The sequence below is a fragment of the Lagenorhynchus albirostris genome, chromosome 19 (assembly GCF_949774975.1).
Source record: "Lagenorhynchus albirostris chromosome 19, mLagAlb1.1, whole genome shotgun sequence".
NCBI lineage: Eukaryota > Metazoa > Chordata > Mammalia > Artiodactyla > Delphinidae > Lagenorhynchus > Lagenorhynchus albirostris.
Window position 1 is genome coordinate 4,426,351 of NC_083113.1, and position 15,822 is coordinate 4,442,172.

Here is a 15,822-nt window from a genome sequence, read left to right on the forward strand (position 1 = left end):
CGCTGTAAGGAATGAAAAGGAGGACGCCCGGGAGGTGATGCTGCCTCATGGGCACGTGGCTGCCCGGGTTGTGGTGGTTTCTCCTCGTTTTGACAAATAAGGAAACCACCAGAAAGACTGCAGTCTGTAACCTTTAATCCTTCCACTAGCGTAAACTGAAGTCCCACATTCCCGTCATTGCCTTCCTCTGCATTTTTTAAGAGGTGGCGGGCAGGCTCTGCGGCATCACGCCCAGTGAACACAGAGGGTCTGGCTCGTGTCTGGAGGGGGAGGGTCCTCGGGGACCCCAGGGGCTGGAACAGGAGGGCTCAGGAGCCCGAGTCAGGAGCAGGGATCAGGATGGCCCCCAAGGATGGTACCCCTGCCCTTGGCAACTGCCCCACCGCCCCCCCGGGCCACCTCCCCACTCCCACAGTCCAGGTGGCCAGGAGCCCGCCCCCCACACCCCGTAAGCCCAAGAGACACAGCACCCTGAGTCCTGAACCAACCGACTGGACCGAGTTCCCTGGGCCCCGTCCTCCTTGGGGAAGGGTGGTGGTCCCCTCTTCCATCTATCCGGACCCCACAAAGCTCCAATCACCACAGGTGCGCAGGAGGGAGCCTGACCTGACCAGTCCAGGGCCACTTGATTCTAACCCCCGCCTCTGACCTGTACACTCGCTCCTGTTCTAGGACCCATCGGGGCCACCGTGCCACAGCCGTGTCTGAGGTTCCCCAGTCACCCCCCCACACCGTGGGAAGTGGGCGCCACTGGAGGCAGGTCAGTGCAGGCCAGCCTGGGCACACCCTCTGGCCCCCGGTGGTCTGCATGTACCTGTGCCCTCGCCCACCCCATGCCAGGGCACCTCCTGGGAAAGAACAAAGGCCAGTTGGTCCCGTGGTGCCCGGCCCATGGGATGGGCCCCTGAGCCAGCTGTTAAAGGGAATCACTTCGGGAACAAACCGGGGCGGGGACCTGACCCCACGAGCCTGGAGGGAGCCCCCGTCACCCAGCCGGGACTGCGGGGCCTGGACCAGGCGACGCTTGCTGCTCCTAGGGGCGACAGTGGCTTCACCCTGCCGGCTGGCCTGCAGACCCCCTGGGGCCCAGCCTAGAGAACAAACAGGCAGTAGGCACCTGTGGTCTCCGAGCTCAGCCAGCAGCAGCCGGCGCGGGTCTCCAGCGGTGCCATGCTGGGCACAGGAGGATGGCTGGAGTGTGTCTGAGGTGTGTCAAGTGCGTGCCGCCTCGGTAAGGACCCCCCGTCCTCACCGACAACTCACGAGCCCTGGACCCCAACCTCACCGTGCTGTCCGCTGGTACAGCCCAGGGCCCCGCCAGCTCTCCAGAGGGACTCCTGACCCTCATGAGGGTGACTGGCCCTGAGTGGGCCACAGCTCCACCAGGACTCAGTGCCCCCTCCGTCCCTCGGCACAGAACCCAACGGCACCCAGGGTCAGGGAAATCAAGGCTTCCACGAGGCGCCAGCTCCCACCTGCCCCCCGAGGCCCATGGGTTCGGAGCCCTGGGTGCCCCAGGTGAAGGAGCCACAGAAACCATGAATGGGAACTTGAGGGCACCGTGCCCATAAGAATTGCCATTTATTCCCGAAGTTGCCAAAATCATCACCAAGGATTCACCGAGGGGTGCATGAAGGGACGAGGAGGCTCAAACACTGATTGAGGGGCCAGTCAGGAGTTGGGAGGGAGGGAGATGGGTGGGGGGACCCCCCGCTGTCCCTCCCCCTTCTAATGCCGTGGGCAGGGGTCCCCCTCCGGCCGCACCCCTCCCCATCCCCAGGTCCAGTTTCTCTCCGGGGAGGCAGGGTCGGGGATGGGGGGAGATGGTGTAGTGTGAGTGGGCCCCAGGAGGGGGAAGGACGCTGGGGTGGGGGCAGGGGTCCCCCACTTCACATGCACTCACAACACTGGTCGCCCAGGGAGCAGGAATGGGGGAAGCCCCCTCCCGCCCTGGATTATAGGAGGAAGGGATTAGTGTTGGGGGCTGGGGGTCCCTGGGGCATCATGGGGGGCAGGCCAGGGCCCCCGCCAAGGGGAGAGATGTACGTCGGCGGCGCTCCAGCGACCGGGGGCACGGGGCTGAGCCGGAGCTGGTTCAGGGTGAGTGTCGCGGGGGGTGCGGGCTGGAAGGGGTTGGTGATGGAGGGGCCGGTGGCCGGGCCTCCTGCGGGGGGAGACGACAGGGAGCGGAGTCGAGTCGGGTCTGCCGGGCGGGCCAGCACCCCTGCTCCCGGGCCATACTCACCGCTCGGCAGGAAGGGGTTGGAGGCCTTGGCTCCTGGCGGCGTGGGGCCTGGCCGGCTCACCAGCGAGTCCAGGTCTACCAGGGCAGCATTGGGCCCCAGGAACGACTCAGGGGTCTTCCGCGTGGGCGGCGTGGGCGTCGGGGTGGCTGCAGGCGGGGGGCTCCCCACAGCTTCGGCCAGAGAGCCCCCGACCCCACTCATGTCAAAGGCACCGGGACTACGAGCGGGCACCTCTCCGGCGAGCAGCTCCAGCTCCCCTGGAAGGGGCCGCAGAGAGGGTTCAGGGGAGAGGCTGCCGTGGGGACCCTGAGGAGGCAGCCCCAAAGCCAAACCATGCGGGTGTGAGGTCAAGAGGCAAGGCCGGGAGGACCACCCTCTGACAGCCTCCAGGTCAGGGACCGACCCCAGCGGGTGACAGCAGAATAGCACCGCTTTCGGGACGCTCACACGACGGGTCACGACTGCCCCAAGGGGACGCGCGGGGGGACAGTGGCAGGTGCCCACCGTCCCAGGAGACTGGGTGATGTGCCGTTAGCGTGAGGCCTGATTTTTTGTTTCTTAAGATTTAAGAACCCCGTCTGATACTGAAAGACAGGCACACGTAGCTGAAGAGAAGCCTGGAAGGGTGAGACCTGCAGAAGACTGGATGGCAACCTACAGTCAGCCTGGGGTGGGGGAGGCACTAGTGCCAGGCCTGCTCCCTCCACAAAGCCTGCTGCACTCGAAGACGCAGAAAAACCAAGGGACCAGAGGAATGTTACCCAGGGCGGGGAGGTGGGCACTATGAAGAGAGCCCCCAACACCACACAGACTCGGGGTCTCACCTCGAGGACAAGCCCAGGGACAACCTGCAGACACAAGGGTCAGCCCGGACTCTGGCCGGAAGACAGGCGCTCGGAGCTCCAGGAAGAGGGGCGCACAAACACCCCTGCCCCAGGACGCCGGTGGGCAGGTGAGGAAAGGCGTGCAGTCCCCAGAGGGAGGGGCAGCCATCAGGCCAGTCCAGGCGCCACACTGCCCGGAGGCCCCCGGAGTCTGCACTGCACTCCAAGGAACATTCCAGGGTGACAGCAGCATTTGGGGAAACTGGAGAAAGGGAATTCTCTGCACGATTTTTGCACCTCTTCTCTAAGTCTGACGTTATTTGAAAACAAAGTAAGAAGTTCCTCTTTACGACAGGTGAACGACCAGCTCCACCTCAGTCACGCTGTTACAAGGGCCCTGGGGGAGCCCTGGGGGCCGGGCCCACCTGGGGGCTGCAGCCATCCTGCTGTGTCTCAACCCTCAAGCAGCCGCCCAGCCTGAAGGGCAGGCCTCCTGGGCTTGGGGGGGACACTCACCCGTGCTGCTCCCAGAGGCTGGCAGGGCTGTGCGCAGTTGCTCGAAGTCGGAGAACTCGTCGGGCTCCGTGTCAAACCCCCCGACCGCTGTGGGGTCAGGGTGTGCCCTCAGCTTCCCCAGGGGCCCAGGCGACACAACTCCTCCCACACTCGAGGCCCGGCCCCCCCGGGCCACCCCCCAGTACCTGCGGTGCCATTGGCGCTGGGCTTGGTACGGGACCCCCCCCAGGGGTCTGAGAAGGCCGGGGCCGGGGCCCAGGGATCGGAGCCTGGGGGTCCGCCGACTGGGGCCCCTCCTGCGTGAGGAAGAAGGCAGGTGAGGGGCTGGCAGCCCACCCCACCCCCAAAGCCAGGCAGCCCCGAGGCTTCAGGCCCCTCCCCAGCTGGCCCCTCCCACCACGTCCCCACCCTCCAGCCCTGCGGCTCACACTGCCAGGCGCCCCCTTCTGGCAAAGCCCTCCTCAGCCTTGAGGCCTCCAGAAAGCCCCCGAGAGGCCCCCAGCCAGGGTGGGGTGAGGGGTCTCGTGCGTGCCTCACCCAGGCACCCCCCCGCCTCCTACAGCCCCCACAGCCGCTGGGCACCCACCCCCCCAGGCACCCCAGGACTGCACGCCACACGCAGGGCCAGGGAGGCAGCGGGCACTCACCATCTGAGCTCCCCCACGGGTCGGGGGTAGGTCCTTCTCCAGCCACAGGGGCCGCAGTCCCACCCCAAGGGTCAACCGGGGGCCCCGTGGGGGCAGCAGGCCTCCAGGGGTCCCCGGAGGCCGGTGTAGGAGCCGGACCACCCCAGGGATCAGCAGCAGGAGGCACGGGGGGTCCCCCCCAAGGGTCCGAGGTGGGGGCCGCCGTGGGGAGGGCAGCAGCCATGGGTACTGGGCCCCCCCAGGGATCCGCGGCCTGCGGAGCAGCCGGAGCCGTGAAGACGTCAGCAAGATCCATGAGGGACGACTGCAGGGAAGAAAGAGGACAAAGAGAAAATGGGGAGTGGGGCAGACCCCGACCGAGAGAGAGAACGCCGGGGGCTACAGGACAGCCACACAGCAGGAAGGGCAGTGGGAGCCGGGTGTCAAGGTGAGGCAGACCTACCGCCAGGGGACCTCCTAGCGCCCAGAGAGGACGGGAGCGGGGGCAGACACCCAGCTGCTTGTTCCTCTGACACGCTCCACCCTGTCCACCTCCCCACCCGCCCCGGCCCTCCTCCCCCCAGCCCCTCCGTCCACTCTCCGCACAGCAGTCGGCTGGCTCTACAACACCACACACCCGCTTCCCACCCAGCCCAGGCCACTGACCAGTCCCCGACGGAGTGAGGACAAGGGCCGCAGCCGTCGCCCTCGGCCCCGCACCCGCAGCTCCCCATGCGCGTCCCAGGGGTAGCCCAGCTCGCTCTGGATGGGAGGTGCCCCTGCAGACCCTGCACACCCCTTCCCAGGGGCAGGGGAGCAGGCAGGGCAGGGCCGAGATCCTCCTGGGCTGCGTCGGACACTGATGAGGCCTCCGGCCAAGGCCGGCCTGGACACGCTATCCCGCCAGTCCGCCCGCCCACCCACCTAGGCCCGGCCCGGCGCCCACACTCACCTCCTCCTGGCCCACGGTCTCCCTCTTGCTCTCCTCGATGGCCATCTGCAGCCGCAGGTCATCCCCACGGCGGATCCGCTCCTCCTGTTCCGGCCAGAAGCAGCAGGCAGGGGAGGGGTCAGACTCTGAGCGATGGGGCTGACACTGCACTTCCCCCTACCCCACCCCCAAATGGACAGCCCCGAACCCTCCCACCCAGACAATGGCGACTGAAAATTAAAATGGGATGCGGACGATGTGTGGGATGCGGTGGGACACGGGGTCTCAGGCCGGGGCGGGGGGAACAATGACGGGAGGGTGCTGTGCAGGGGACGGGACGGGATGGGATGGGCTGCTCTAACGGGCTGGGGAAGCACGGGGCGCCTGACTCCGGGTGTTTTCTGCAGGGGGTGAAGGTGGTGGAGCCCTGGGGCTGTGACAGAGAGAGAGAAGGGCACCCTCACCACCCAGAGCAGCCACAAGGCATCTGCTTCACGTGCCGGGTATCCTTCCGGGGACCCATTAGACACAAGGTCCCACTGAAAACGCTGCAGCACGGATGTGTAGGGGTGGGGCCCTTCAAGGTGAGAGGAGGCGGGGACCTGGGGAGGGTCTCAGGGGAGCCTCGGGGTGGGGAGGCTGCTCTGACCTTATCGTGCTCCTCACGGCTCAAACTAAGGGCTAGCTGGAGCTGGACGTCATCCTCGGGGCCGCAGGACGGGGGCTGGGGGAGAGAGAATGTGAGGGGCTGGGGGAGACAGGTGGGGCCCAGAGGCAGGGAGAGAGAGACGAGCACACACAAGGATGGAGACAGAGAGCCAGGCTCGGGCAGAGCAAGAGACACACACACAGACGTAGTCCCCGAACTGGTGAAGAACAGCAAAGAGACAAGCCTGGGGTGTGGGTGGGAGCCGGGCTGGGCAGGGCCAGGAAGGCCAAGCACCCAGAGAGGAAAGGGAGCGGGGAAAGACGGGGCAGAGGGTGAGCAGAGGAGGGAGACCGGGAGAGGAGGGGCAGGCAGAGGCTGAGGGCGAGGCGTGGAGACGGACGGCAGAACGGCGGGCAGCCCCGCGCCCTGTGGCCAGGCCGTACCTGGTCGGCCTCCTCCTTGCTCATGGCCAGGGCCAGCTGGAGCTGCAGCTCCTCCTCCCCGCTGCTCTGCGGCCAGGCCTGCTCTGCCTCGGGCGGGGGCCCCGAGCCCACGGCTGCGGAGGAGGCTGAGGGGACACACACGCTGAGGCCCAGATGGAAGAGGGGACCCCACGGCCCAGGCAGCCAGGCTGGCAGAGTCTGAAACCCCCCACCTCCCCTCGGGCCTAGCCTCCCTCCCCCAAGATCCCCAGTGGGACCCAGACCCCAGGCTCCATGGTCAGGGAGGGGGTGTGGTGTGCATGCAAACCCATGGAGGGGTACGGCGGCCCCACCTGCAGGAAGGACAGGGTTAAAGAAGGACAGCCCTGATGGCCCAAGACAAAAGTCTGCTGATAAAGAGGGAGGGCCCTGGGGAACCTCTGAGCCCGTGAGCTAAGTTCCCGCACCGGGTCAGAGATGCCTTGTGGCCTGTCTCGGGGCCCCATCTCAGGCCCCAGGGGGATGGAGGGCCTTCCTCCCTGGTCCCCAGGTGGGAAAGCTCCCAACAGCCCCCAGTGGGGAGCCTGGAGCCTCGGTCTCCAGGGCTAGGGCCAGCGGCTGGATGCCGGGGGAGGAGTGGCCTGCACACCTGGCCCCCGGCCCCATCCCGGGACAAGGGGGACAAGGGGCGAATGAGGAAAGGATGGAGAGAAGACATGGGCCCAGACAGGAGGGAGCGCCCAGCCTTCCCTCAACGGGCCAGGCTCGCTCCTGCCGGCCAGGGAGCGCTCGCCATCACACGTTGCCTCTCCATCCTGACCACCTACCAAGACACCACCTCCATCACCTGGAAACTGCTTGGGCCTCCTACACGGTCCCGCCTCCCCAGCCCCGGTCCGAGAGCTGCCAGGTAGAGCTGCCAGGCCCACCTCTCGGCATTACTCCCATCTCCACCCTTCCCGCTTCAAACGCACAGACGGCTTCCACCCGCGCTCACGACACCACTTGGGCAATGTTTCTACCTTCGACACCCACCCAGTCCCAGCATAAAAGGCCCTTCCCAGGAGCACTCAGAATCCTGCACACCCATATATAAAACTGAAAGCTTCCCGACACAGCTGGACCTCCCATCATGGAGGACGCCCTTTCTATCTCCTCTACGTCACCTCTTGTCCTCCTAATCGCTGGTCGCCACCCAGCACCTACACTTCCTCCAACTCCAGCCGAGTCCCGCTCGCCACCGCTCTGGCCCTCCTCCGTCCTGTGCAGCCGCCTAGGGCCTCAGCCCCCTGCCCTCTGCCTGAGCACAGCTCCCGCGGTGGCAGCAACCTCCTCCGGACCGCGCACTCCCTCTCGGGCACAGGCCGCCCCCAGACAGACCAGAGGGGGCACGCAGGGGATGGGCCCGGACACCCTGGCTCACCTGTGGCGGTCTGCGCCAGCTTCTCCTTGGTCTTGAGTGCATGGGCACGCTCCTCCCGCAGCCGGTCCTCATCGCGCAGCAGGGCCACCAGCTGCTTGGCCTTCTCGCGCACGTTCACACCCTGGTCCTTGCCGTCACGGTCCACGTACTGGAAGTCCTTCAGCGTCTGCACGGCGTACATGTTCTCCTTGCACTGCTGCGACACGCGCTCCGAGCCCGTCTTGATGAGGTACTCCATCAGCGTCATGGCCTGCAGGGGGGGACGCACTGTCACCCGAGGCCCAGCTCACCCACACCCTCTGCAGCACGAGCTGCCACCGGGATGGACCTTGAAAACACCACGCGGGGTGGCCGAAACCAGGCCCCAAAGAGCAGAGTGTGCGAGAGTCCATTCACAGGAGATGTCCGGGCCGGCAAACCCACAAAGTGTGCCCGGGGACTTAGGGGTGACTCTCAGTGGGATAGGGAGATCCCCCCTTCTGTCTAGGGGGACGAAAATATTCTGGACCTAGGTGGGGTGATGGCTGCACAACACCGTGAATGTGCTTAACGCCACCAAGCTGTGCACTTTGAAAGGGTGAATCGTGTGTTACGTGACCTACGCGTATCTCAATAAACACCGGGAAAGGCGAGACGGCCGGTGCATCACCACAGCCCACGTGGGGATCGCCAAGCGATCGGTGCAGACCCTGCTCTGTTCATTAAAACGAAGATCTAAGGTCACACGGCCGGAAGGCAGCTTGTTAGGTCCCGCTCAGGGTGCCCAGTGCACGACACATCCGCCCGCTTTCTTTAGCACCCTGTGAATCTGGAAAGTGTCACCCCACGCATAAAGTTTCACACCACCCGGGCACAATCTGAAGACAATGGCGGAGGAGGGAGACGCCGTGCCGGCAGGGCCCGTCCAGGCCTGGGCACCCCGAGGGAGGACCACGTGGGCAGGGAAGAGGGAACACCCTTTGGGATTTTCTGCATTTTATGACATGGGAACAAATCCCTTTTCAGCAAGGTTTAATAGGAAATACCCCCCCACTCCTCACCCCAGGCAAGGCCTTTGTGGTCTGAAGAGCCTGGAATCCAGGCAGTCTGGGGAGTGAGGCGAGGGGTCCTGGCCCCTTTCAGGCTCTGTGGGAGGCCATGGCCACTGTCCTCAGGAAAAGGGAACACCTTAGATTTTGCAGGTGACACCAGGGGCCTCCCAGAGTTCCCAGATCCACCCAGGGCTCCTAGGTCTAGAGCAGAACAAAACAGAGAGGAAGGGGCAGGCCACCCCGGGGAAGCCGTCTGAACCACAGCGGAACAGCGGAATCCGCCAGGGTCACATCTCCTCATCCTTCCCAGGGAGCCTGACCTGTACCTGGCATGGGTCCTGAAGGTGTGTTGACACTATTCACCTCTGTAATTAGAGATTAGTCTTTAACTGACCGAGAAATGTTTACGCCTTAGAGGAGAACCGAAAGAAGTAAAAAGCACATCCGCGTGTGGAAGGCAGGTTCCAGAACCCCTGGGCCAGCGGTGCTTTGGAGTTCAGAATTTTCACGAGTTCGCGCCATAAAGACTGCACACACCACGTGTAACGGAAGTCCCCCAGAGGAGGGTGACACCACGGTCGCACTCTGTGGGACCCTCAAATGCCAGGTAGACCACCTCACCACAGTCCAGACGGGGCCTTGGTGCCAAATGCCTTTTGAAAACTTTCGTTTTCAGAGCTTTGGAACTGCAGTTTACAGACTGCAAACATGGAAATAACCCAAACACCCCACGGGGGGAAATACACACGTATGAGTCGTGGCGTGTTCATATGACAGGAGCCCCACACACACAGCCGCGTACGTGAACGAGTGGCTGCTCCACACATCAACCCCCCAGACGTGACGGCGAACAAAGACTAAAGACAGCAGGCACCAAGGCTCACAGGCCACAGGACTCCACGCCTGGAACAATCTCAGCAGACAGAAGGCCGGGCACGGTGCCTCCTGGGAACACATACTCTATCTCCACCTGGGAAGTGGCTACAAAGCGGTGCACACACCTAAGAGCCAGCTGGGCTGTGCACTCAGAACATGCGCCTCGATGGAAAACATCACGGGTTTCCAAAACAGCCTGGTCCAGGATGTCCCGGGCCGTCAGAATGCGAGCATCCGCTTAAACAGGGGTCAGCAAGCTTTCTCTGTAAAGGGCCGCGTGATAAACCCGCCAGCATTTCAGGCCGTACACTCCCGGTCCTGAGAGCTCAGCCCTGCACCAGGCCACGTGTGATAAAGCTTTACTTACAAACATAGGCGCAGGGCCAGGTGTGACGCGTGGGCTGTAGTTTACTGACCCCTGCTTTCAGAAATAAAGACTGAGACCCTGCACTCCTCAGCAAAGTCAGGTGACACAGCCCGGAGTCAAGAGGGTGGGCTCAGGGACGGCCCTCTCAGCCCCACCACAGCGAGGGCGGGCCTGAACCTCTGCATCTCAGTTCCCCCACCTAGAAGAAGTACCTCTGCTGCTCTCCGCCCACAGGCACCGGTCACAAAGAACCTGCCACCTGTGGCCTCTCAGGACTCACCTCCCCTCGCACACCTGGCCCGGGCCCCTCCCCCCAACCTCACACAAAGGCTCCCCAGCTCCCCCTGCCCTTTCCCTTCACAAGAAATGACTCAATCAAATCCAAGACCAAGACCCAAGCGTGGCTTGTAGGGAGGGGCGTGGAAAGGAGCCAGAGCAAACGGACCTCAGATCCCGGCTGGAACATAAGCAGCGCCACCTCTACAGGCCTCAGGCTCCTCGTCCTGGAACCCACCAGGGACCCACCCCAGCCTCCGGAGGACAGACATGCCCCCGGTCCACATCCACGAGACCAGGGGCCTCACCCACCTTGCCCACCGCCACATACAGAGCAGGCCCTCAACTGCCATTTTACCGAAGGAACAGCGACAGAAGGACTCACCAACACCCCTGGGCCCCAGGAGTCGGACTCTCCCACAGAGGGATGTCCCGGGACTGGCCTGAGGCCGCAGTGCTGGGGGAGGGGCCTCGCCACCTGCCCCAGCCCAGGCCCTTTACCACTTCTTGACCCACCTTGGGACGCCAGGCCCCAGGTCCCCAGAACAGCAGTCAAACGAGAAACCCACCCACTGAGCGCTGCCTGCAACTGAGTTCCCTTTACCCAAAGCCTGTGGTCTGTCCTTCTGTCTGTTCACTGGATCGGGGCGTGTGCGTGTATCACTGGGGGCACTTTAGCCACATTTATCAAAATGGCACAGGCACATGCCCAGAAATTCCAGTTCTGGAAAATGGCAAACATACAAGGACATTCATGGCTGTCTTGTTTGTAAAAGCAGAACACTGCAAACAACTTAAAATTCCAGCACCAGGTAGCTGGCTACGTCAATTATGATCAACCCAGACAGTAGACAGGAAATTGTTTAAAAAAAAGAAAGAGTGACAAGTCTTTGTTGTCCTGATGAGAAACGATCCCTAACACGTATGCCTGTTTTCCTTTTTAAAAGTAGAGTATGACTTCCACACGGTAAAATTCACCCTTCCTTTCACGTTGCTTTGCGCTCTGGTAACTGCATACAGCCACAGGACCACCGCTGCAACAAAGATACAGAACCAGTCCGTGGCCCCCCAAACTGCCCGGAGCTGCCCACCTGCCTGGACTTCCACGCACAGATCATCAGAGAGGACAGAAGCTGGGGACACAGCCGCCTCTGAGGGAGGGGTGGACACTGGGCACCCACTTAGGCCTTCTAAGTGGATCAGTCTTGAGAATGTGCCACTTCTTCAAAAACCACAAGGCCCAAAATTCTTTGTTGCCTTCACTGAACAAGAGAGAAATTTACATAAATTACGTAAAGACACAGAACTCCAGCTCCTCTTGGAAAACAGGAAGGCGGCCCAACTCTGGACGTCTCTTGGTGGGCATGCCCCCACCCAGCTCTGCACCCCGCACTGACCTTGTAGACGTGCCGCCAGTTCTTGCCGTGGTCGTTGAGCCGCTTCCAGATCATGCTCATGATCTCCGAGAAGGCGACGACGTTGTAGGTGAGGTCAGCAATCTCAGACATGAGGGAGCTGGACGGGCCCCAGGGGTCGTTGCTCGTGGCCTCCCGAACCTTGATCTCGGCCTCCGAGTAGTTGTGGACGATGTTCTTCATCTGGCGCCGCAGTGAGGAGGTCGACATGGTGGCTGGCGGTGGGGAGGGGGGCAGGCCCCCCGGGGCGTGCAGAGACGGGGCGGCAGGAGGAGGGAGGCCGCGGCAGGGACTGGCAGGTCACCGCATCTGGGGAAAGGAGAGGACCTTTGGGAACACAAGCGGGATCTGCGGCCACCCGGCTCCCCGCTGCCTGCGGGGTGGAGGACCAGGTCCCCACTGTGGCCTGCGAGGCTCTGCCTGGTTAACCTCTGCCTTAGTCACCCCATCCACCTTTCAGTTCCTCAGTCGTGCCCAGATCCTTCCTGCCAGGGCCCGGCTCAGCGAGGCAGAGCGTGCAGCGGCAGGCCACAGGCCTGAAGGAGGCGCGCCCCAGCCAACACTTCCTAGCCTGGCACCTCCCGCACCGCAGTGTTCTCCTCTGCGAGATGGGGCTTCATTCGGAGTCCAGAAAACTGGAGGGAGGCTGCTGCACAGGAAACGCGCTATCCACGTGGGTGGTGTCATGAGACAGTCCCCCTCACGAGGTCCTCGCACCCACCCGCGGGCTCCGCTGGAACACCCCACCCCAACACCACAGCCACCATTCCCCAGGGGGCCTCGTCGGTAGGCTCACTCGCCCTGGTGATTTTCTACTCGTTTGTCTGACTCTGTGGCTGAGGCCGCCCTGAGAGCCCCATGGGGCCAGAGACCACGTTTGTCTGGACGTGGCTTTTCCCATCAGAGGAGCTGACCCGGAAGAGCCATTCAATAAACCGTGCAGGAAGGAAGGGAAGGAGGGAGGGCAGGAAAGACCTCTGGAGCAGGAGTGAGGGGGGCAGAATCCCCTGCAGAAACAAGGACACACAGGGAGGAGGCCGACAAAGGGAGCAGAGATAGACAGGAGGGGGTATGCCAGGGGGACGAGGTGTCCCAACTCGGAGGCTCGCGGAGGAGAGATAAGGAACAAGCCCGCTGGCTAGGCCCCAGCTTCGTGCCAGGCACTCCTGGAGCACGAGACATCCATTATCTCATTTAACACTGCGGGCGGGGTTCTAACAGCTGAGGAAGCAGAGGCTCACGTAGGTTAAAAAACCCAGCCAAGGTCACACACTAGGCATGGCGGCACAGACTCCACCCCAGGCCACCCTGGGCTCCAGGACATACACTTTTAAGTTAACCTGTGCCGAGAGGAGAGTGATGGGAAAGAAACAGAAAAGAGGAGAAGGGGATCAGGCCAGTGAGGCCCATCACAGCAAGCACTCACACAGTCCTTGCGCGGTGCCAGGCGTGCTCTTGAGTGCCTTACACACGGTAACTCCGCTCATCCCTATGGCGCCGTGATTCACAAACACCTCACAGGGGAGGAACCCAAGGCACAGGCCTCACCTCCGGAGCAGCCCGGTTGCAGAGCAGGCTCTGACCACACCGTCCACAACCATTCCAGCATGCTAGCCACAGGCAGAGACCTACGGAGATCTCCTACAACCTGAGTCCCAGGGGAGGCAGCTGGCCCCTGTCTTGAACACAGGAAAGCAGGCACTTGGGAGACAGATGTGAACAGCTGAAAAGGGATGGCCAGGGTGCCAAGACGGACTCAGCCAGACACACTAAGACGAAGAGCTAATTTGACAACTAACAGTATAAGACTGAAAGGAAAGGGAAAGAGATAGAAGAAAAAGAGGCACAGAGAAAGCTGGGCAGACAAAGACACGAGAAACAGATAAAGAAACATGGGAAGAGAGTGAGGCAGGCGGGCAACGAGAAAAGACGGAGACCCTGAAACGCAAAGAGGCAGTAACCTGGGACAGGGAAATAAGAGACAAGAAAAATGGAGAAGAACACGAAATCTGGGTCCAAATTCTGGCCTCCCTGAGATTCAGTTTGCTCAACTCTGAAATGAAGGAAAAGATTCCACCCGGCAGAACTGTTGATTAAATACAATGGGTACATAAAGTTCTTGGCACTGCGCCCCGTGGGTAGTAGTTCAATAACGTTGGCTACTATTATCGTCAGAGAAAAAACAGAACTATTTCCAAAAGGATGGCCATCAGAAAATGTGCTATCTTAACACCGTGTATTTATATTAACGGGCATTAGAAGATACATTCAATCTTCACAGCAAAACTAAAACTTCACAGATACTGCTTAAATCAAGACTACGTTTTTCAAAATTGCTTAGCCCAAAGAGAATTACTAGATCGAATAAAACACAAATCATACGGCAAAATTCTCCAAAGGGTAGTCAGATACCAAACGATGTCAAACGTCATCTGTGTGGAACAAAAAAAATCTACAAATAATAATGGAAACCAGAGCTGCCAGCAGTTAACTACACACTTACTACGCGCCAGGATGAGGCACTTAAAAGCATCACCTCCGTTATTAGGCAAAGCTGCCCTATTACGCAGGAAACATAAACACACTAATTTTAAAGACTAGGAAACTAAGGTTTGGTGATAAATCACCTGACAAATCTTACAGGCTCGCAAAAAGTGGACCTCTGATTCCAGAGCCGGGTTCTTCACCAAAACTAACTCAAGAACCTGGGGGAAGGGGCAGACCCTAGACCAAGCGACAGACCCGCGGAGAGGGACTCGGGCTTGGAGGACACGGGTACCAGAACAAAAATGAGATGGGAAGACGGCGGGGAGAGATGCACAGAGACTAGAGACACCTGGCGAACGGAGACACCAACATTAATCCTGACCCTCAGACGCCGAAACGTGACAGAAAGGCAGAACGAGACCGGAACAGACACACGGAGACAAATGCTTTGCAAAAACGCCGAAACAGACACGGACAGGAGCACAAGCGAGGCCCGCGGGAGGCAGCGGCACTGACACACAGACACAGGCAGACGCAGGACAGACGAAGAGCCGCGGGCGGCCCAGGCCGGCCGGGAGCAGACACACGAAGGCCACGGAGACGCCCGAGCGCGCCCGCCCGCCGCGCCCCGGCCCGCGCTCACCTCGGCCCCCTCACGCCGCGCTCCAGGGGGTCATGGCGGGCAACCCCCTGCCCCCGCTCGGCCTCGGTGTCGCGGGGCACGCGCCGAGCCGCGAGCGGCGGACGCGGAGCCGCGCTTAGGCGCACGCGCGGACGCACGGAGGGCCGCACGCCGACGGCCCCGCCGCCCCGGCGGGGCGCGGAGAACCGGGCGGGGGAGGGGAGCCGCCGAGCGGACGGGAAGCAACCAAAGGAGGCGACGGACCGGAAGCGGAAGTAGCCGCGCGACCCGCCCAGCCGCCCCGTCTGCGGCGAGCCTGCGCAGTGGCTACTTCCGAGGACACGCTCTCCCGCGTGCCGTCACTTCCGGCGCGCGGGAGCCGTCGCCAAGAGCCGCTTGCCTCATTTCCACCCGCCTCCGCGAAACCCCGGGTACGCGCACGGAGAGGCGGGGCGCAGCGAGGGCTCGGCCGAAGGCGAAGAGACCACGTCGTCGTCCGCCCCCGCGCGGTAGCCCCAGGCCCGCTAGACCGTGCCCCACCGCGGTGCCTTGGGACGATCTGAACTCCTGCGCCCACAGGGCCAGCCGGATGCGCCCCTCCCCACTTCATACGGGGGCCGGTCCACTGCACCCTCCTCCCCAGGGCCACGCCCTACGCCCGTCCTAAAGGAGCAGGCCACGCAGGCGGGGTGTGCCACTTCGGGTGTGCCAAGGGCACGGGTGCCCGTGCCAGATCGACAGTGCGGACAGCTGGGCCTCCCAAGGCCAAGCCTCAGCCTGGGGCCAAGGGAACCCCTGAGAACTGGAGGGGAGGGGGTTACACACACCGGACACGGAGCAGCTCCATAAAGTAAAATACAACAAAATGTTTAATGAGCAAATTCGTCTTAGCAAATATGAAACTGCCACAGAGAGTAGGAGAGGGACAGGGGCCACAGGGTGGGGGGCAGGTCTGGGGAGACTAAAGAGGAGAGAATCAACTATGTAAGAAACCAGGGAGGACACGGTGGAGAGGACCAGAGGCCAAAAGGGACAGGAGCTGTGGTCCTGAAAGGGGAGAGCAGGGTATCGGGGCCGGACAACGAAATTCAAAATCATTTGGCCATAAAAT

General features: G+C 62.2%; 1 protein-coding gene across 3 annotated transcripts; it reads right to left on the minus strand.

The window, feature by feature from the left end:
• Positions 1–1,543: 1,543 nt before the first annotated feature.
• EPN1 (epsin 1) lies at positions 1,544–14,893 on the minus strand. 3 transcript variants are annotated; one of them, XM_060130212.1, is made up of 11 exons: positions 14,733–14,893; positions 11,585–11,911; positions 7,638–7,887; positions 6,236–6,360; positions 5,793–5,867; positions 5,165–5,248; positions 4,234–4,537; positions 3,772–3,882; positions 3,587–3,673; positions 2,246–2,503; positions 1,544–2,164 (listed from the first exon to the last, which is right to left on the minus strand). In XM_060130212.1, the coding sequence occupies exons 2-11, from the start codon at positions 11,810–11,812 to the stop codon at positions 1,956–1,958; spliced, it is 1,731 nt and encodes a 576-aa protein (XP_059986195.1). In that variant the 5' UTR covers positions 11,813–11,911; positions 14,733–14,893; the 3' UTR covers positions 1,544–1,955. The 3 variants fall into 3 exon arrangements, with proteins under 3 accessions (XP_059986195.1, XP_059986196.1, XP_059986197.1); XM_060130213.1 differs by lacking the exon at positions 5,793–5,867; XM_060130214.1 differs by lacking the exon at positions 1,544–2,164 and having other exon boundaries at positions 2,415–2,552.
• Positions 14,894–15,822: the final 929 nt, after the last annotated feature.